Source organism: Chanos chanos, chromosome 13 (assembly GCF_902362185.1).
Source record: "Chanos chanos chromosome 13, fChaCha1.1, whole genome shotgun sequence".
NCBI lineage: Eukaryota > Metazoa > Chordata > Actinopteri > Gonorynchiformes > Chanidae > Chanos > Chanos chanos.
Window position 1 is genome coordinate 11,117,173 of NC_044507.1, and position 22,371 is coordinate 11,139,543.

The 22,371-nt window shown below is 41.0% G+C and overlaps 3 protein-coding genes across 3 annotated transcripts; 1 reads left to right on the forward strand and 2 right to left on the reverse strand.

Moving 5' to 3' along the window:
- Positions 1-436: 436 nt before the first annotated feature.
- On the reverse strand, positions 437-9,098 carry btbd17b (BTB (POZ) domain containing 17b). Its single transcript, XM_030789665.1, has 3 exons — positions 9,070-9,098; positions 2,210-2,521; positions 437-1,511 (listed from the first exon to the last, which is right to left on the reverse strand). Exons 1-3 carry the CDS (start codon positions 9,096-9,098, stop codon positions 437-439), a joined length of 1,416 nt encoding a protein of 471 aa, XP_030645525.1.
- Positions 9,099-10,986: 1,888 nt separating this feature from the next.
- On the forward strand, positions 10,987-14,367 carry LOC115825982 (G-protein coupled receptor family C group 5 member C-like). Its single transcript, XM_030789666.1, has 3 exons — positions 10,987-11,941; positions 13,941-14,035; positions 14,302-14,367. The coding sequence occupies exons 1-3, from the start codon at positions 10,987-10,989 to the stop codon at positions 14,365-14,367; spliced, it is 1,116 nt and encodes a 371-aa protein (XP_030645526.1).
- A 3,786-nt stretch (positions 14,368-18,153) lies between these two features.
- Positions 18,154-20,632, reverse strand: ccdc137 (coiled-coil domain containing 137). Its single transcript, XM_030790779.1, has 6 exons — positions 20,532-20,632; positions 20,128-20,267; positions 19,647-19,872; positions 19,415-19,497; positions 19,236-19,315; positions 18,154-18,531 (listed from the first exon to the last, which is right to left on the reverse strand). Exons 1-6 carry the CDS (start codon positions 20,600-20,602, stop codon positions 18,334-18,336), a joined length of 798 nt encoding a protein of 265 aa, XP_030646639.1. The 5' UTR covers positions 20,603-20,632; the 3' UTR covers positions 18,154-18,333.
- Between the last annotated feature and the right edge of the window lie 1,739 nt (positions 20,633-22,371).

A 22,371-nucleotide genomic window follows, 5' to 3' on the forward strand; every position in this document is an offset into this window, starting at 1 on the left:
GTGATGTGGTTATATCTGCATAGCACCAACAAAATTAGAGTTCAAGACGCTGAGATACAAATATAAGACAAATTCTTTGCTATAAACAGTACGACTCATTTGGCAATAGAGTACAATCTGGAAAACGAAGTAAAGTAACAAATCTACTGAAATCTACACATAATTTATGAAGCTGTGAATTACTAAAGACAAATTTGAAGTCTTGTGTTGAACTGTGATGTTTGCACTAAATCTACAAATGAAATAAGATGGAAAATGCTTGATTTATCACGGAACTGTAAACTACCCATTTAAGACAGAGTTTTGTGGGTAGTACTAAGAGGAGTACTGATATGAGTACATTGCTTTGGAAACATTTAAGTGTGCACGTTTGATTGTGGGGGTTTGAGGAGAGTAGGAATATAAACGGATAGAATTAGTACCAAAATGTGAATGTTTATTTTTTGGCCACAATGAGGCTATGGTAAATGGGTTTGACTATAATATGCAAGTAGAGAGAGCTGTCTATTAGGTACTCAGATGCTCGACGTTGCAAATCTGCATCTACCAAAAAGTCTCCGGCTTCCTCTGTGCTCTGATGGAAGTTGTAGACATGGCGCACGACCACTTTTCCTTGCTGCTTTGCCGCTACGATCACCGTTTTCTGGAAGCTGACCCCGGCGAAGTCCGGGCTGGAGGTAGCCGGGGTGACAATGATGCGAGGCCGTCCATTGTCCGTTCGCGTCGGCTGCATGGCTCCGTGTTCGGCGTAGGAAGATCGCACGCTGAGCGGGAGCCAGCGCGGGGAGAAGAGAGCATTCCAGGTCACGCGTTTACTGGAGTCGTGGCTGCTGGGACCCAGCTGCGTCTGGAAACTGAAGCTTCGGTCATCCCGCGTAGGATTGTTAATTACCCATGGCGAACCCCACGTTTGCGACAGGTAGTTGCGCGGCGTGAAGAGACTGCAGTTGACATCGAAATACTTGGCAAACTGAACCGGAGAGGCCGAGTGAAACTGGAACGCGAGGAAGAGCAGATCTCGTATGGATTCGTAGTACCGTAACATCAACGGGGACTGCTTCTGCAGCCGGAACAGGTGCTGGGGCGGAATCATTCCGTATCGCACCGACCGGAGAGCGTTCTCCACCGTCACTCCGGCTGGTTGGTTCTGACTGATCCAGGCCTCTAGACCCTCATACAGCTCTAGCTCACTCTGTAGAATGAGGTCAGAGCGCTGCAGTAGAGACAGGAGTAGTTCATCACTGATGGACCCCCACTCTGCACTTTGGAGAACTGATGACAGGTTCCAGGCGAGGTACTGCAGACAGCTGTCCTTCAGAACTACATCCCCAATCTGCAAGGCGTACTGGTACCAGCTCACCACGTGCCCTGCAGGAGATTCACTGGACAGGTGCTGGGTCATATAGCGAGTGAGACCCTGCTGTAGACGCTGTACATGGTACTTACTGGCAAGTTTGTGCAATGGGATTGCCTGGTCCAGACGTACTGAGATATCACCGCAGTACAGATATCTACGCAAACATAGAATCAGAATTAGTTCGGGAAGACATAACTTTCTGGCCTTGAACTGTTGACATCTCACTAAGTATCTGATGTTAATGCATGGGATGTACCGATTCAGTAGATGAATCCACAACTATGAGTGAAGTCACACTGTTCTGCTTGTCAAGATTTGTGTAATGACGAAACTATACATAGGGGGCAGCATTCTGGCGATAATGTAGCAGGGACAGTGAACCTACTTTGCACAGGGCCTGCTGAATACTATTTTATAGTAACAGATTTTTCAGATACTTATGAGAATCTTGATTAGCAGAATAACATGTGTTTGTGGAGGGTTGGAACAAACCTCTGCATACCTTGTTGCCTTCAGCAGTGAGGGTTACTTTTCCCCTATATACAGTGATTCTGAGAGCAATCCTCTTTCTCTCAATCACACTCAGGTAGTTTGATTTGTACATTGTTCACTTTTGCTTTAAGTCATATACTTTATTGGTTAATATACATTGATTCCTTTTTCACCTTAGCAGATGCTGAGACTGTGTGTTTTACAGACAGATTAAATGTTTCACATTTGACTTTTGTAATGAGTTCAGACAATGAAAACATGTTACTGTATTTGTCTGTGCAGTTTATACAGTATATCTGTAGTTTGTATGTGTTTATTCTGTGTATGTAGGTGGAGTGATGAGCCTGTCTATGTGTCTACCTGATGAATTTATCGAATGCAGCGGCACAGTCTTGGGTTTCCCTCAGGACCAGGACGCTGGAGTTTCGGTTCAGGAGCAAGTCGTCAAACACGTCGCTCTGCATCGTGAGCACCAGCGTGTGGGCCTGGATCATCTTCACCTCGTCCGTGTCGAGAGTCTGGATACGCAGGGTCACATCACTACCATTTCCCTGGGTCAGCAGGGCCTCCAGACGCTGAACCAGCGCCATCGAGTGGTTGAGCACGGTAGCACCACTATCCAACACTACCTCCTGCTTCAATGCAGCTGTAAGGCAGACGAGATATTTCTCACTGAGAAAATCAATGACTCATAAATTTATTCTTTATTCTACTTTTGTACTCTTTTTTGCCCTTTTTATGTACAGATATGAATTTGACTGTGTGATTGTGTTTTTTGACACAGTGTTGAATTCATAAGGAAGAAATGTGATATTGTCAGTCTAATCCTGAGAATATTTCGTCTTACACCACAGAAGGATAGACAAACGTATTCATACTCTGGATCCTAAGTGCTCATTGCTGCATTTGCCATTGTCAACACCAAATCATGTTAGCTGCTTTACCATCAGTGACTCCCCTCCCCCCCCCCCTTCTCTTTTTAGTATTAATGTTGATTACTTGCAATCACTTTCTGTCTCTGTAAGCTCTTTTCCATCCTGGGTCCTTGATTAGTGTATGAAGCCACTGAGAGTTTCTGGGGCAAATGAGGGCATGCGAGTGAGCTAACGAGGCCCAAACTGAAAGATATCCTGAAAATATCCTGCAGAGCTCTGATTCATTCATACTGAGGTCTTCTGATCAACTCATAGAAATATGTGCAGAGACATACAGACTAATAAGCCATGCTGAGAGAGAGAGAGAGAGAGAGAGAGAGAGAGTGTGTGTATGTGGGTAGCCGCTGTGCAGCTGTTTCTCTTTTTGACCAAGAGCTCTCCAGAGTTGGAGCTCAGGCTAAAGAGGGGCACATGAAAGGCACAGCCCAATTATAGAGAGAGAGAGAGAGAGAGGAGGAAGAGAGAGAAACTCTCATTAGCGGAAGATACCAGCTGCTCTCCTGTAGAGAAATAATGAGATACTTACTCTCGTGTCACTTCTGCAGTTCCAGTCACCTCCTGATTCTATGAATTACACAGTAATGCAAATGACTCATCGAGCCATGAAGTATTGATTTAGTTTTGTTCTCTGAATTGGGTTAACGAGTCTTTCTTTTTGTATGTGTACGTTCATGAATTGGAGAGCAAGCAAATTCTATACTGTTTATTTTGAATTATTGTGTGATTTGTTTTTAATTGATATTTAATCCAACGTGAAAATGTTATTGCTCTCTTTATTAATCTCTGTGATTTCATTATGCCATAATGTCTGTTGGAAGAGGTTAGTAACAGTGCTGCTCCGATTTTTGTTGAGTGCTGCTCCATTGATCTGCACAGATGGATTTAAATGATTTCAGTTTATTCGCAATCAATTTACTCGCACTCAGTTCTGTGCAGCAGTAAAGCTCTGAGAGAGAGAGTGCATGAAACCAAAAAAGAAAAGAAAGAGATGTCTAAATGGGTTTTACTCACACTACCACACATCTTAGCAACTACTTTTTCATGCAGGTCAGTAATGCTCTATGGCTCTAAAACAATGAAAAGAGAGAGAAAGAGAGAGAAAATCACGTTTCGTTTTCCCTGTTGAAGTCCTGTCCTCAGATCTTTTTACATCTGCCAAAAAACCCCAAAAAACTCCTGATTTAAAAGCTTTTGTGTTTTAGCTCAGACTTAGTCCGCAGCATAAAGCTCATTCCAGGGGGTGTTTGTGTGCAGGTGGCCAGAAAGTAACAGGACTGACAGAGAGGAGTTGTGAACTGCCAGGCTATTTAAGAAACTAACCCCAGCTCTCTGTGTTTGCTGGTGCCCTCGGGCTGAGTTTTAGGCCCTCATTGTTTCTGGCTCATTCAGTGACCACTAATGGAGAGAGAATCACCCTAAAACAGGCCTCTCGACAAAGGTATAATATAAGAGTTATTGGAATGACAAAATGAGAGAGAGAGAGAGAAATGGTTGAGTCAAGTGATGGGTAATAGTCAGTCAGACTGTTAGAAACATAAGAGTTTGTCCTCTTACCTCCTCTGGCTGGTACTGTTTGGATCCCCATTCCCATAAACAGGCTAGTCACAAAAACCAGCACAGAGATTTCTCCTTTAAACGGTAGCACCATCTCCGGGTCTTTTCTTTCTCGTCTTTTTCTCGTCCTTTCTGAATGCGCTCTTTCGCTTTGTCTCTTCTTTCTCCTCGTCCTTTCCTTCGTCCCCTGGTGCCCGGTGTGTGTGAGCGCGTGAGTGTGTGTGTGTGTGTGCGTGTGTGCGTGCGTGCGCGTGTGTGCGTGCGTGTATACAGCGCTTTGCCCCGTTTTGTGGTGCGAGCTCCCTGTCCCGTGCTCTTTATGTAGGACGCCTGCCCCTTCCTGGAGCATCTCACTGCCTGGCGAAACCCTCATTGATTGGTGGAATCTGGTCGGGCCGTTGCCATGGCTACGCCTTTGATTTTGAGTTTCTCCCTTTTCAATGTTACATGGCATCGATCGATGGAGCTGGACCGTGTTTGGGGAGGGCGGACTGTCAGAGTGTATTTTGGAAATGAGTGGGTGACTGAGTGGGATGGAGACTCTCTTTCTGTATGATCATATTTAAAAGATAAATTGATTCAAATATCAAATAGTTCAGAGCCTGCGTACTGCATACTCTGTGTGTGTGTGTGTGTGTGTGTGTGTGTGTGTGTGTGTGTGTGAGTGTGTGTGTATGTGGGGGAAAAATCTCAGCAGATTAAAATCAGCTAATTAATCAACATATTGCTAATTATGTGAATACTTTACTAGCTGTTCCATTATAAAAATTGAGGATGTCACACTAAAAAAAATATTTTGAAGTTTGTAAAAACCTTTTAAAAAGTAAAGCTCAGGTAAATTTATTGACATGATAATGAACATAGTCCAACAACAGCCACAATGACGACCACACTGGTACTGCTAGTTCATGATTTGAAACTCTACAGCGAATAACACAAAGATTAGGGCGTGTGTGTGTGTGTGTGTGTGTGTGTGTGTGTGTGTGTATTCTGGTAGGTGGATTGAGCGGTAGCAATTTGTTGGAGCTCGCTAGTTGTCATGAGGCATTGCTTATGGTGAGTCATAAACTGCACATTGTGTTGGTTGAGATATGGGAACAGCAGATTTCAATTGGTCACTGGTTTGTGTAATTATATTCATATTTTTCTTTTTAATCAAGAGAAGAGAACAGGCACATTGGTTCTATTTGGATCCTAGAGCACAACTTTGAAAAGGCCTGTTCTAGAAGACATAACATTAATAATGATACTGTTGACGATGATGTTGTTGTTGATCAGGGTTCGAATTACGGGGTGGATTGGGGGGGGGGTGTCTGACCCCCCTAATTAAGACTTGGACCCCCCCCCCCCAAAAAAAAACTAAAAACAACAGTTTGGGGGGGTTCCATACATTTATATATCCTATGCTATATAGCCCTGGAGAAATAGTTGAACTCCCTCGATTGTCACTGTATAATTCCCACTCTGTTGATGATGATGACGATGATGATATTATTAATGATACTATTTATTATTTCAAAAACACAAACATCTACTCTCAGCCCCTAAAAATAAAACATGCAAATGTGGTGAAACAAGAATTAACATAAAATGCATTTGTCCATAAGTTATGATATTTAATTTCAATGTAACTCATTTGTATCACAAAGGCACACAAACATTTACACTCAGTCACTGAAAATAAAATTACAAGATTGATTAGACAAGAGTTAACATAAAGTACTTTTGCACAATGTATAACAGTTATGAAAGAATCTGTGTTGGCATGTTTTAATGAAATGTCAGGACAGGTTTGTAGAATCTCCCAGTCCTTCACACCGTTCGGAAATACACTGATGCTCACCCAGGAAAGAATCCTGGCGGGACAAGTCTAATGAGACAGCTTGAGATGTCAGCTCAGACACACACTCACACAGTCAAACCTGCAGGAAAACGTCACAGATGGAAGAATGGAATTTTTACTCCTCTCCCTCTCTCACTCTCACCTAATTAATGCACCATAACCTCGAGAAAACTGATTTTGATGGACACAGTGTCCTGTTAGCCAAGAACAACTGTCAAAATCCAGTTCCAAAGTATACACAAGGGGAATGCTTTTGCTGTAAGACTGTGGAAGGGGGTGGGGGAGTGGGGGGGTCCATAAATCATAAGAAGCTCAGAAATGAGGTCATCTATAAAAGTAGTTATGACCATTCAGAATCCCAGGGAGGAAAAGCGACAAGGCGTAATGAAACGTGACAAAATATCTGTGGTGTGCATCATTACCACTAACAACACCACAGTGGACTCAGAAATGAAATTATCTATTTACATGAGTTTTATATTCCAGCATTATTATGTGAGCCATTAATACTTGTCTATTTCCACTATAGTTATGTTGAGTCTAATAAAACAACGAGCTCAGATGAACTACACGACACTAAATATTGCTGAAAGAACAAGTTCTATCCACATAGCCCAGGCTTTTTGTCAATACAGAGATGCTTGTATTGACCGCAGTGATACAACTTTCAAAGCTAAACAGTACAAATTAGTCTCTCATTATTCCCATGATACATACTCCGTCTTTGGTAGGCTTAAAATGAAAGAGAAATAATCAGCAGGAAGAACCTGAATGTCTCTGTCCAGACGTCCTTTTACTTTGGGATCAGCTATGGAGAGGAATACATTTTGAGAGAGAGAGAGAGAGAGAGAGAGAGAGCGACTGTCTGGTGACACTTGATAAAATCTTGAACCTGGGAGGGAACTCACTTCAGAAACCAATGTGCATCAGAGGGCCTGTTCTAGACCAGTTCTGACCTTGATGAGTCCTGATCTTGTTCAGTCCTGACTCTGTCCTTATAACAGACATTGACAGCTTGTATCAAAATAATGATGTTCTGTAATAATGCTCTCAGCGTTTAACTAATGTCCAGTGGTGCGTGGAGGTACCCTTAAATTATTCAATATCGCAGCGTATTAGTCTGTTCTATTAGTTTAATAAAAAATAAAATCAAAGATAGGTGTATAAGTTTTAAACACACAATTTGTTTAAATATACATTTTTTCATTAAAGGTGATCTCTTTCTGGGCAGGGATAAGACTCATTGCAGTATAAAAGAAGACTCGCTGGATGAGAGAGAGAGAGAGAGAGAGAGAGAGTGAGAAAGTGAGAGAGAGAAAGAGAGAGAGAGAGAGAGAGAGAGAGAACAGATTGATTTATTCTCTGTGAACTCTTCTCTCAGGGAAACGATAGAATTATCCCTTTGAAGATCAAATGCTTATGTCCCACAGCATGCAGAGAGCTGTCCATTTATCTGAAAGGCATAACTGAGACGTGTAACACTGATACTGACAGATAACCTTGACACAGAGGAATGACCATAACCCAGAGATGCATACACACATACAGAGACACAAACACACACACACACACACAAAAAACCATTAACTCATAGTAGCATACATAAAAGTTTTAAATCAATGGCACATGGAAAGTTTTACATGATTCCCTTATCAAATGCTTCTTCACTGACAGACTGTCCAACAGATCAATGCCTTCTGGAATCAGATCCAGCTGGTTTTATAATACTGTTTAGTCACGGCTCCATAGTTATCACGGTCTAATGGGAGTGATATTCAGCGGATGAGTAAGAGAGGCGGGGCAGCGGGGGAATTTTTATCAGCTTAAGTAAAGGAGGTAAAGAGTTCTGTATGAACTGAAGGAAGGGAAGAAAGATGAAGGAATTTCCTCTGTTTTCCGCTGTTTTGTTCAGACTGCACGTTTGCACTCTAAAGGAAACTTATGTGCAATAATTTGGGCACGCTTTTTCGCAGTGCAGGTTTCAGTGAATCTCTTGGTAAAAAGCACCGGCATGACTACATGGTTACAACAAAAACACAACAGGTTTTCTGTGTGTTTCACTATTTACTTTTTTAAAATAAAAAGTAAATATGACGCATGTAAAAATTCTGACAGTCTGTCAGTTATTATTCCATGGTCTTTTTTTTTTCTTAGCGAGTATGTTATAACCAATTTGACGTATGCTTAAAATTATCCTCCTGCTAAAATACTCTTTTCTTCAATGTTTGCCTGATTCTGGGAAATTAGCATCTGGAATTTTCTGATATCTAACAGAATGTCAAGGCTTTCTTCTCTTCCACTGATTCACTCTTTTTTCTGTGTTTTTTTTAAGGTACAGCATTACTGCACTTTGGAATTACTATTGAACTCTACAACTGTCTTCAGACGACAAACTGAAGCCCCAAAAACCCAAACATTTCTGAGCCTCACTAAAAGCTTTTTTTTTTTTTTAAAGGAATAAAAATCTTTCAGAGGCAAACATACCCTTTGCCCAAATGTTTGTACATACCTGTGACTGGCCCAACATCCTCCTTCTCATGTCTGTTCGTTTCATTATTATCCACCAGATGGTGCCTTATTAATGATTGTGTGTTCAGTGCAAGCGAGACATTTTGTATATATTTGTTTTCTCCTAAAATACTGTAAGGAAATGAAAATTTTGTTTATTGAGTGCAAATCTGAAGACCCACATTCTTGAGACGTTGATATCGGTGGAGTCTGTATGACCTAATTTAAAAACATCACTGATTCTGAACAGAACTCCTGGCTCCCTGAGACTCCGTTGTCATGAGTGCGTCTACGGGTACTGGTGTGAAGAAAGTTTCCGCTACGCGAGTATAGAAACAGTGATCATGATAAATGTGACAAAGTTTGCGCAATGAACTTACTGGGAGAAAAATTCTCTTAGGGGCTCCATTGTTACAATAAGCTGGTTAACAAAAATGCGGCAGTTGGTAAAGCTGCTCCTACTGCGCTTACGTGGGATTTACTCAGGACTGGTCCTTTTCGAGTTAATACTCGTGGTAATGGCCGAGTGTAAGAACGAAAATTAAAGAGAACATTTGCTGTGAGACGGATTAACGGAGGTATGCGCACGGGTGTTGTGCATAGAGGTGAGATGCAAAGATGTAGGCGGGCGTAAAATGCGATGAGTGTGAGAGTGGGTGGTAAGACAATTTCACCGGTCAGCTAGACAGGCAGAGCGACACTCGCTGTCAAATAACGCTTTATGTCATCCATAAAAGTATCAGATAGATTACAGAATAAGAGTTGAGACAGATAAGAACTGTAATATTTTGGATAAGTTTTTCATCTGCACAGGAAAAAGTTTACTGGGGCTAAATAAAAAAAAAACAGTAGCCTATTCATCGTCGAATATCATTTGTGGTCAGATACGTTATCAAGTGGCATCGCTTGTTTTTCGGATTCAAAGCGACACCTCAGCGGACGTTCACCTGCCACACAGAGCCGCAACAGGTGAGTGGACCGTAATGTTAACATCAGACAGAACTTACGAAATGTTGTTTGAACCAAGATCCCCACAAACTCTTTGTGGGGATCTTGGTTACTCACATACTTTGTGTTTTCAGTCTCCTAACCATAGAGGATTCATTATTATTTTGAGTAGAGCAGTGTAAACAGTGAATCTAAGTAGTATAAATTTTATGATATGAATCTCCTGCCTACAGTTTTTCAACGTTTGCAATTATATGGGAAAGACTGGCATTTTTGTTTTGTCTCCATCTGACGGGCTCGTGACAGCCCCACGCCGCCAACGCCCCCAATCCCCCCGCGTATTAACTTAATGCCCTCGAGGCACGTTGTTTATTCTCATGTGGAGTAGTGGTGTCAGCAGTCCGAACAAGCAGGTCTGAACTGGCTGTCCAGAAACATTGAGCACTGCCTCATAAAGAGGTGTTGGGCCAGTGGCTATGTACACTCATCTCATTATTCTGAAAGATATGTTTTCTAATTTTAATGCCCCGTTTGCCTTTTCATAATCTAACCACAGCTCGTTGCTTGTCATTGTTACTGTTGAACAAAGTCGGTGGTGAGATAGGAAAAGATCTGTTTTAGTCCATGAATCATAGAAAGTCCACATTTGGTGCATACAAAGAGAAAAAAGGTCTCTACTAAGTCATTCAGCCAGGTTGAGTGAAGGAGAGTATAATCAGACTTGAGTGGGATAGATTCTACGATTTCTCGGATCAAGGTCACCATCTCTGGCAAAATTACCAAGGAAACAGCATCAGTGTGGGTGGCAGTCTGCGCTTGCGTGGTGTCCATTTTGTTCCAAAGGAAAACAACAATCCAGTTTTTCTCCACTGTCAGAAATACAATATTATGTAACTATGCTCTGTGAAGTGATAAAAGAAATACTTATGGCAAGCACTGACACAGCTAGTAAGAAGAGACTCACAGAGGCATCAAACAACAAGGCCACCTGTCTGCCATTAGACATTGTTTTTTTTCTATACTAAGCAAGTAACATCTGCCTGTTTCAGATGTCATTAAGGATTTTCAGAAACAACAGTGCTCCAAAGAAGATTTCTGTGACATGCAATGCAAGCACAAATTATTTAGACAACTTCACTACAGGCAGGGTTACATGCATTAACTGCAAAGCTGCACCCAAAGATAATGTAAACCATTTATTTCACACGTCATTTCATATGGTAAATCTTCACATGTCATTTTTACAATGTGTACATTTTAAATCCATTAACACCTTCATTAGTGCAATTACATTACATTCACTGCTGGTGCAATTCACTTTACAGGCTCCTCCATACACTCGCCCGATAATGACTACTCCCTCTGGAGTCCCAAGGGGCTGTGAGGTCTCCTTGAACCCAATCTACTTCAACCTGTGCGACCTAGATGCGGTTTGGGGAATCGTGCTTGAGTCCTTGGCGGCGGCTGGCGTAGTGGCATCCTTCGTGCTGATGGTCATCTTGGTGGCCAGTCTACCCTTCCTGTCAGACAAATCAAGGAGGAATTTGGTGGCGCTGCAGTTCAGCTTCCTACTCTTCATCACTGGCCTCTTTGGCCTCACCTTCGCCTTCATCATGCGACAAGATAACACCACATGCGCCGTGCGGCGTTTCCTCTTCGGGGTGCTGTTTGCTGGATGTTTCTCCTGCCTGTTGGTGCACGGGATTTGTTTGGTGATGTTGGAGAGGAGAGACGGTCATCCACGGGCTTGGTTGCTCTGTCTGGGAGCTATAGGGTTCTGGCTGGTGGAAGTTATCATCAATACCGAATGGATGATCATTACATTGGTGACAAACATCACCATTCCATGTTACCGCAACATACCAGGTGTTACCAACCGGGACTTTGTGATGGCCCTCATCTATGTGATGGCCTTACTGTTGGCTGTGGTTCTGATGGCCATACCCTCTTTGACGCACAAACACAAGCCGTTCCGTCGAGATGCTCTCTACATCCTCTTGACGGGAATTCTCTCTATGAGCATCTGGGTGACCTGGATTGTCATGTACGTTTACGGGAACAGGGCAGCAGGATCTCAGGACTGGGATGACCCTACGTTGGCCATTGCTCTGGTGTCCAATGCCTGGGTGTTCCTGGTTCTTTACATCATCCCAGAAGTCTGTGCCCTTACTCAGGCATCAGAAAAAGAGGAGGAACCAAGTCATGTGGATCATCTCTGCGCCAACAGGAGTATGGTCTACGAGAACATCCTTAGAGACCAGAACCTGTACATGGAGAACAAGGGCTTCTCTATGGATGAGCCTGGTAGGTATAACCATTTGAAAACTAATGTGACAACCTTCTTTATACTGTAAGTTGTGACAGTATAGTGTAAGTCCAGTCTATGAGCAAAGAGTGTTGATATGTCTTTTACATTATGATCATATATATAAATGCAATAAAAAATCATTTATTACAGGTTAGTTGAAAATACGAGGTTTCCATCATACAGCTTTTGCTCTGATAAACACGATGATGCACCTCTGGAGTCATATGTAAACACAGTGTAATTAAGGGTGTATCATATAAAGTGAGACTACTCTGTAAAACAGGGCATTCATACAGGGGTTCGGATAAAGATATACAAGTGGACCTTAACTGGGGAATCACGTTCCAACTGGAAGCATGTTTGTAAAATGCCATGTAATGCCAGCACTAGATATGGGTGCGCTTAATTAGGAGAGATGCTGAACACATGTACAGCAAGTCTTGGAAAAGTGACCAAGGTTATGTTCAAATCTCGTCTCTATAGTGATATGGATCTCCCAAAAGAGGCATGTCCCATTGGAGGAGGTGGCTTAAATGGAGTGTAGCTCAAGATATCACACAGCATTGCAAATGAATTCTTCAGCTCTGTTTTGTTTTGTCCTTAAATGTTTGGGCTGCTTAAATGAAGCAAGTGTAATGAGTATCTCAAGTCATATTTATAAAATTCCCATGTTAGTGAGACTGATCACACTTTGATTGCGGAGTTAATGCTAAGCAAAGGCTAGCAGGGCTAAATCATCAACTTTTAAACATGACTCAGTTTTATACATTTAATGTGTTATCTGCTGCTTCATGTCTGAGGGGGAATTTCACAACGAGACATTTATATTGTAATCAGTCAAAACTACAATAGGTATACACAGTCAGGCATCTGCCTTTGCAGATATAGAGGTAAATCTGTTTATGAACATTATCTGTCCAGAGCTCTTAATTCCCTGTCTGCTGTGTGGTACAGGTTGGCACCCAAAGGTGAATTTGGCTGATCTGTGCAGTCCTGTGGCTTATTAGTGGTGTATGGGAGCCATTTTATGAACATGTGCTGAGTTGAAGTCCCTTGTTGGCAGACAGATTATCTTGTTAAATCTGTGCACAGAGTAAAAAGGTGATGACGCAATGGAAATCACTCTTTTGTGTCAACAATGTTAGTGGAAATTGATGGCATAAGTGCTCAGTCCAGACACTGTATATGGTTTGCCCATCCACTCTCTCCATATAAAGACACAAAGACACATATAAAAAAACAGACTATACATAAACAAGGATCTGCATTATGTCAACAGAGGAGGCCGGCAAACATGTCGTTTCGCAAGCATTTAACGACACTGCTTTCAAAGAGATGGGAACGCAGTCGGTAATGTTGTCTCCGTGTTAGAGTTTGGCTGTAGAGATGGTTTCATCCAGGGTGATGAAAAGGACAGTAGATCCAGTGAAACAGGTAATGTGCCCCTGGGGTTACATCAGACACCTTATCAAGAGAACATCCTATCTCAGACAGGGAAAGCCATCAAACCCACCTTTGCTGATGTGGGAGGACATAGATGTTCTCTGTTCCTATCTGAGTCTTTGAAGCTCCTGTTGAGAGATCTGATAGTGAACAGAGGGGCGCCATTATCAGCGTTTTATTTCCCTCCATTTCTGTTTAATCGTGTTCAGGAAAAGCCAATCAGAGTTTAAGGGCTTGTGGTCAGTTACTGGTATTTGAATGTATGAGGTCTGAAGGCAGATGAAGTGTAGGTGTGAAGTGATATGTGTAACATTTATGTGTAACATTAATATGTAACATTTCTAATATCCATATAAAATATTTTCTGATAATCTCCATATCAGACTTCGCAAATAAGAAAGGAGACATTGGGAGGAAATAACTCTATTCTCAGCAATATTTATGAAAGGAAGTCAAATGACCCAACAACTTCATTATATTTAAATGACTGTAATGCTGCACTGAATATTTAAATAAAATAAAACCCACTTTCTCCTTGTGTCTTTTCCTCAGGAAAGCTTGTGTCCCCATACAGTGGTTACAACGGACAGTTACGTAGCTGTGTATACCAGCCCACTGAACTGGCCCTCATTACGAAAGGCCACATGGTGAGGTTTTTTTATACTTTTATAGATGCAGTAGTCACCTTTCACATAAAAGCATATATATATATATATATATATATATATATATATATATACGCCAGCAAAGCAGGATGTGTTCCTGTTTCTCACTTTTCCAATCTATAAATCTGTTACTCATTTTCATATGTTTTTTTTCTCGTATTGAAAGGGGTTCCTGGGAAAATGCAAATGATGTTATCAGTCGGATCTAACTGCACTTCTGTCTACTGTGTGCTTTTGCATGTCTTTAGAGGGATAAGTCCAGTGATGTAACCTTGCCCAGAGCAGTCCTGCCCTCCCTGACACAAGGCCAGTAGCAATGAAACAACAGGGGCAGGTCCAAGGCTGGCTCACTTTAGCAGTGTAAGTGTTTACAAGTGTATCCGGCCTTACACACCTCTCAGTTCAGACACTCTTTAATACGTTTATACACGGAACATCATCATAACTTTTGTGTTTACTCTAACAATATTGTATTGCGTGGGGGGCATGAAATTAGTTGGATTATTCATGTAACTACAATTTATTAATGATGTAATCTCTATCTTGTTTTCTTCTTCAGGGAAATGGTTTACACAGAAACACCCAATGGTAAATCAGTATAAACTCTACCTTTGCATGTTTTCAACTCCTTACACTCCCCTTCAATCCTATAAGTTCACAGTCTGTGGATGGTAGTTTGTCTGCAGCGTAGGTATTGCAGGCTGATGGGCAGAAAGGCCAGGGCCTCAGAATTGCCTGCCCCCCCCCCCCCCCCCCCCCCCCCAAAAAAAAAGATGGAAAAAAAACAGTGTCTTTTCTGGATAGGGTGTCCCATCTGTCCAACACCTCCACCAATGTATCCCCCAAACTGTCGCCCTACCCTCTGATCCCAGAATGAATGCTGATGGAAGAGAGAATCCACTGAGTAGGAGTCACCATGCATCAGGTCAACCATGCAACAAACACAATGAGGGTGCTTTAGAAAGGATCACTACCACCTTTGTTAGTGTGTGTGTGTGTAATCAACATTCAGTGGGTGACCAGCTACAGTAAAACAAATACAGGGAGGAGAGAGAAACTCTACTGTGAGTGTTAAAGAGCAAAAGTGGTGAGAGAGGAGAAGAGAAGAGAAGAGAAGAGAAGAGAAGAGAAGAGAAGAGAAGAGAAGAGAAGCACCTTTTAAGCACTGCCCATCCTCTTTGGTCTCTCAGGTGTCCTTGGTTTTGTGAAAACTGGGGGGTATGAGTGGAGAACTGAGCCACATATGGGCAAGATGAACAGTGGATCCAAACAAAAAAAAAACAAAACAAAAACAAAAAAAACCCATTATTTTCAACCTGAACCAAAAAGCTGACAAAGGAAATTACATGTAACTGACTCTGCATCACACACTTTAAAAGGTTATGGTCCCAAGAATGTATTATTGATGCTAAAAACAAAAGCAAATATGTTTACTTTTAAGAAAAATAACTTTTTTTAAATTTTATATTCTAATTATTTTTGTTGCTTTTTTTTTTATTTGGTCATAACATTCTGAACTTATTGTCTAATGTGACGACAATTTTTCATTTCAATCCTTGATTTCTTTTCGTTATTTGAAAGGGTTTTTTTTTTAATCTATTTCAGTCTACATTTATGTTGTTTTTCTTTAAGCAGGGGGGGGTCTGTTAAACTGCCTGTACATTTATCAAATGAATCATTGTGACAGAATCAAAACTAGCATCTAGCTTCCTCATATTTACAATATGCTATGAAAGACTAATAAATGTCACTGAAAAACAATATATACGTTTAAGCGTTTACATGACTCGATAGTTTACAATAATAGCACTGTGCCTCGTTATACAAAGATATCATGACATCTCTGATGTTTTATATGTTCTGTAACACAAAACGCTATAACAATAAAGTATCGGGTCTCTAAAATGGAAAAGGTGTTTGTGAAGCAGAATCTAAGCAGTAGAACAGCGTTTTAACACAGCTGTCAGTTATAACAGACAGATACCAGCAAATGCATGTTTTTCTGCTGTAAAATGTGAGTATTTACATGTCAACAATATGAACCCAGTAGTGATACAGAGCACTGAAATGTAGTGCTCCATTGTGGTAAACAAACAAACAAACATTACCCTATTACTACAGATAAGGACAAACACTGTAAAGTCCAGTAGAGTATCCTTTCTCCTAAGAGTATAAATAGCCTCATTTGCAATACATTTTCTAAAAATATTTTATCATGGCTTGGAAATGACTGTTCATATTGACAAAAGAACAGTGTTTGTGAGACAGCCTAACATGTTAGGAAATATATGTACATAGTAACTGAGTTGCTGTGACATAATCGAATGTGTGTGTATACATAGCGTGTTTGTGAAATGTGTTGGTTTTGTGGTAACGGGCACATGGGAAAATTCATTGCTGTTGGTTTGAGTTATAAGGCGAGAAAAGCGTGAGCTAAATGGAGTGAAATTCAAAAACATAAATCAGACTCAATTATGATTCATAAAGAAGGTCTTCTGTTCATTTTTTTATTAGACTCAATGGATCACACACACACACACACACAAGATTTAGCTGAGCTTTGCTGCTAGGCTGCAAACTGATGAAGCTACTATACACATTCATGCTGTTAAAAGAAGGAAATGAAATTATCTCTACAACAGAGAAAGGCGGAAGTGGAGGTGGAACAGCTGGAACCAGATTATTAAATTTTACATTTAAATTTATATATAGAAAATCTTGCCAGCTCAGTGCTAGCAGTAAACGCTGTGTATTCTGTAGGTAAGCACAGAGAGACAAATAGACTCCAAAATGATGTTTTTCTTTACAGTTATTCACACTCACATTTTAAGGTAATTCTAATATTTAAAGTGATGCCTAAAACAGCACACTCTTTCTGCTCGTGTGTGTGTGTGTGTGTGCGTGTGTGTGGATAGGTAAACTCTAGTATATGAATAGATAAGAAAGGCTGAAATTAGGTTTTATATGGCTGCAATGAACCATCTGGGGAATTATGAATCCAGAGAGTACACAATCCCTTTTGTGCAACAAAGTAAAGACTGAAAGGCCGTGCAATTTACTGTCACAGTAATCAGGAGGCAAATAAAGCAGGCAAATTTTAACCCAGAGGAGAAACATAAGCCCTCTGCTTCACTTCACTCGCACCTGCTATGGTCGCCAAGCAACCGGGACTGGACCATCGCTGTAGCGACGGGGCCGCAGATGCACGAAGGTCGCCCTCAGGTGTGACCCTACCCGGACCGAAAAAAAAGAAAAAGAGCGAATGTGTGTGATCGGGTAGCTGTTCTGTCCAAGAGTTTTCCGGGAATCAAAATTCTGGCTAAAAACTCGCATGAAAGAGACAGCCCAAGGACAGAGAGTGAGTGTGTGTTCAGAACTAGAGCTAACGTAATCTCTTTCATACATTATATCGGAACAAAAAGTTTCCCTCTAATACAGTTGGCAACTTAGTATAAATCCAAAAGCCTCTTTCAAGTTTGCATCATAGGGCATAATGCCAAACTAATAACACAAACAGTGCCAAACATAAGCCTTTCCTTGTTTTGATAACCGAATGATTTGTTTATGATTGGAGGAGCCATAACGCAGTATTCATAAAACTGTCCCACAGAGTAAACATGAGTCTAATAAACACTCAACACGTTCCATAACGCTCATGTCCACCAACTGGATCTGGCCCTAAAGTACATATGTAGGCCAAAACAAACAAAACAAACAAACAGCTACCTCCCCCTTCTTTTTTTTTTGAAAAAAGAAAAGAAAAAAAAAAAAAAGAAACACCATCGCTTCTCTCATTTCCATCTGATAGCTTTCTGAGAAGATGGCCGTTATCTCCATGGTTCTGTGTGTACTGGGCTTTCGTGTAAGAGACCAGAATAATGGAAAGTCAGTCTTCATAAAAATGGAGGGACAACATTACAGTTGCATTCAGAGCTTGGATATCACGCTGGCTTTTCTGAATGTCTCTGTGAACAGAGAGATGGGCAGACATTTCCTGGTCCCATTTACAAAACACAGCATAAACTGCAACTCAGGCGCTTTTACAGGCCAGCAGAGAGTTAGGAAGAGAGAGAGAGAGAGAGAGAGAGAGAGAGAGAGAGAGAGGATGACGTCATAGTGGAAACCACAGAACCTTCCACAAATGTTCTGTCTCACCACAATCAGCTCCGGTTTTGGCTCCCGGCACAGTAGTTCCTCTCTTGAGAGTCTCAGAACATCTTTTTCAGTGGTAGAGGGTGAGAGAGACAACGCTCCAGACATTCCATGGGGCTTTGCCAGCATCACTGAGTTTTCAGCTTGTTCTTTGCATTGTTTCTCTGTTCCTGCTGTTCAAGCTTCTGTTTCTTCAGGTTTCGGTATACCTGGACCACACGCTCACGTTCTTCTTCGATTATCCTCTGTCTGGCTATGGATGGTTTGGCTGTGGAAAGCGTAGTCTGACCCAGGAGAGAATTGAGCAGCAAGCCCTTTGGCGCCCCCTAAAGGCAACCACAGCACAGCAAAAGCAGAACTTCAATTTCAAAGAATTTCAAATCTATCAAAGGTTACCTTTTCTGACATGTTGGTCTATTGAAACATTTATCATGTCAGCTGTCAGTGCCTTAAATTTCAATTTCAATTTCAACCACTTCAATTTTTTGTATTTTTAACCAAATACTTACATTTTTCATAACAACCTCCTAAGCAATAAATCTGGTTTGACTGATCATGTCCTTGAGCCAGTAATGGAAGTCTCATTATAAAATTCCACAACTGTGTTTTAAACTCTTTTGTCAAAGACCAATATTAGCTAAAAGTCTTCCACATAGAAAGGTTAAACTGACCAACAAAGTTCATATTCATTGTCACAGGAGACAAGAAAAAACGCAGCTTTCCCACCTGGCCTTTAACAAAAGATGTGACAACATTTCCAATAGGCCAGCATATGAAAGCCATGCATTTATATACCTCCTGAATTTCAAAAATATATTCAAAAACATTGATATATGTGTGTGTGTGTGTGTATATATATATATATATATATATATATAGTTGTGCTGACATAGTTTGTAGGTATAACTCTGGTAAGTATTTCATTACAGTGAGGTGTAGGCATTATAAAAAGCCAATATGTCATAAAGGTAATCCTCCCATATGAGCAATGAGTTTTAACACTGACTCAGCGACAGTATGGCGTGGATACCTGAGGCTTGACTGGAGCTTTCTTTGGTTTAGCACTCAAAGATGGAGGTGCCATGGCTACCTCTCCAAACTGCACCTCATCTGTGAGAGGTGATGAAAAGCAACAAATAATAAAATATGTTACATGTAAATATATATATTACGAATGACAATGACAATAGAGTGTGAGTAAATATGCACCTGTGAAAAATTCTTTCTCCTCCTTCTCCTCACGTTTCTCAGTCTTCCTCTTGTGCAGTTTCTGTAACCTTCCTTTATCGTGCCTGGATTTACAAAAAAAAAAAAAAAAAAGAAGGAAAAAGAGAAAAAAAAAAAAGAGAGAACAAATGATGGAAAGTACAGACAGTTTATGAAAAACAGAAGCCAAAGCTAATGTCAAAACGTACTCCTCTATCTACATCATTTCACTTACTCTTTCTTTTTCTCTGACTTCTGTTTCTCCTTCACGCTCTCCTGATTCCCGGTCTCCAGTTCGGGCTGTCTTTCCACCTGGTTGTTCGTAAGAAAGAGGACATGTTCCGTCTCGCGTGACATACGCCGTAAGTATGCTCCTTCTGATTCCGTTTTCCCCCTGCGAAAATGGGGCACGGGTATGTCTCCTTCCTTCTGCTGTCCGCCCTGAAGATTACCCATGGCAGCTGGTGGAAAGACATGGAGTCAGTCAAGTTTAACAGATAGAAATGGTGTCAAAGTTGAATATAGCTATATATTATACGATATATCAATTACCTCTTATATATGTGACTGTAATGAACAATTAATGCAGGCTATGCCACAAGTTTGCTGCATTTCAGTACCTAAAAACGAGTCAATTCATAAGCACGTCCTTTATTCGCTGATTCAGTTGCAGTGAGGATATAATTTCGCACCTAATAAGTATAACTAAAATGTACCTTTTCTCATCTTTTTGATTTTACTTGATCCCAGTTTCATCCTCTCTTTGCTCTTCATGATTTCACGCAGACGAAAGGGAATCTGTTGCAGGTGCTCCTCTTGTCGCGGTTTGACATCTTTCCTCTGCTTCTTCTTGCCACTATGTTTAGTAAAACAATTTATTTAGAATTGCAAAAAAATCATATATTAAGTGAAGTTTAAGAACAATACTTCAAGTACAGCAAAACACGACAAATGTGCCCTACGCTGTGCAATAATTTTGTCTTAGTCGTTAACGTTATCATGTTGATAGCTGGCTACACGGTAGCTGACCTACGTTAACTGCCGAGTAGTTTAAGCTTACGCCTTTCATGACTTTTTAAAACCACGTTCATTTACGAGTTAGAATAAAGTATCACATTACCGCTGGTGATTTTCTTTCTTCTGTGCCTGGTTAGAGGATTCTGGTTTAGTTGTCTGTTTGTTTTTGGCCATGTTTTGCTCTTCACCGACATCAGTCGTGTAGCAAAACCATGCGTTTTCCTGTTCTTCTACGACTCTCCATTGGCCGGCAAATATTGAACCGCCGGCACATACCGCCATCTACAGTACGGGTCTCGAAATGGTATGTATTAAATCATAAACACTTTTTCTAAACTCAGCATTGCTATTGTTTATGTCATACGACTCTGTGGATGGCAAACGGCTTTTAAAGTCTCAAAATCGACCAGTGGAGTTAAATTAATAAGTTATCCTCCTGGGAAGCCCTCGGAGCATTCTGTAATCCATGCTGTATGCTGCCGCTTTTGCGAACGGAAAGACAGAGAAACAATGAAGACGTTTCATTTAAGCTTTCACTGGCAGTTATCTTATTAGAACATACCCACCCAGTTATCAGGATTATTTTTAACAGTCAGATTTGCTAGATTGCAGCTCCCAGCACTGATTTATAATAATGAAGAATTAATTTTTTTTAGCTTGACAGTAGATGGAAGCAGTGATCCATGTACAGAGGACAAACGCGCTCAAAAAATTTACATTGTTCACAAGATTATCTTGATAACATTTTTTTTTAACAATAAGTTTCCGTAACGACATCTTTGTTTCCATGGATAAATACTTTACCTATGTATCACCAGTGTATCAAGTGTTTGTTGGCAATGTTTAGTTAACAAATATTTAGGTCAAATATTGAGGTCAGATTTTGTTCACGTATAAACTGAAGCAGGCTACCAACCTTGATTGAACATTATTTCCCTAGTGTACGTTCAACTGTATTACTTTGCCACTCTGGTTGCAGAACATTTGTGGTTAAAAGAATGGTAGTGAGTGGGTGTTATGTAACAAGAGAGATTATTTAGGAGCATAACTGTATTTGCTAGGAGACATAAATATGTACTCATTTCTGTTCAGTCTGGATCATGCAGAAGAGTACAGAGTTTGTATCCTGGTGTGTCAACTTGATCTTGATCCCTTGCATTAACGTAATACATTGCATAAAACAGACTATGCATTGTTTTTAATTTATTGCACTGCAACGTTTGTGTCTTTACATTGTTTTCATTCCAAAAGTCAGCCATGGTTTAAGTGTTTGTAATTCAGACGTTATACGCTGAAGTCTGGATTAGAGCATGGAATGGAAACTATCTGAACCTGCGTCTGTCCCTAAGAGTGCCCCATGTTCCACCAAACAGACACACACACACACACACACACACACACACACACACACACACACACACACACACACACACACACACACACACACACACACACACACACACACACACACACAGTCCTCCTCTAGCTCATATCACAAAGTGGCCCATTAACCCTGTATAGAGAGGTGCTGAGAGAGAGAGGGAGAGAGAGAGAGAAAGAGAGAGAGAGAGAGAAAGAGAGAGAGAGAGGAAGGAGAGATCGGGGAGGGAGGGATGAAGGGAGTGGGGTAGACCACCCAGTAAAGAGACTGGAATGCACTGGGCCTGGAGGAGTCAAGAGTAATATCTGTGTGTTGTGTATGTGTGTGTGTGTCCTTGCATGTCTTTCGCCTGTATCTTCATTTTCTGTCTGTCTTATAACTGACATAAAGCAGGCAGCTCTGAAAATAACTGCAACAGAGCAAACTGGGCATCGGTCACAAAGTCTGTGATTTGTCTGAACTGCAGGTATTCGTGCAAATGAGTGCAGACAGGAAATGGGTAGAGCTCCCTGGTGGCTGACCTTCCTCTGTGTGTGTGTGAGGCAAACATTTCCCACTTAGT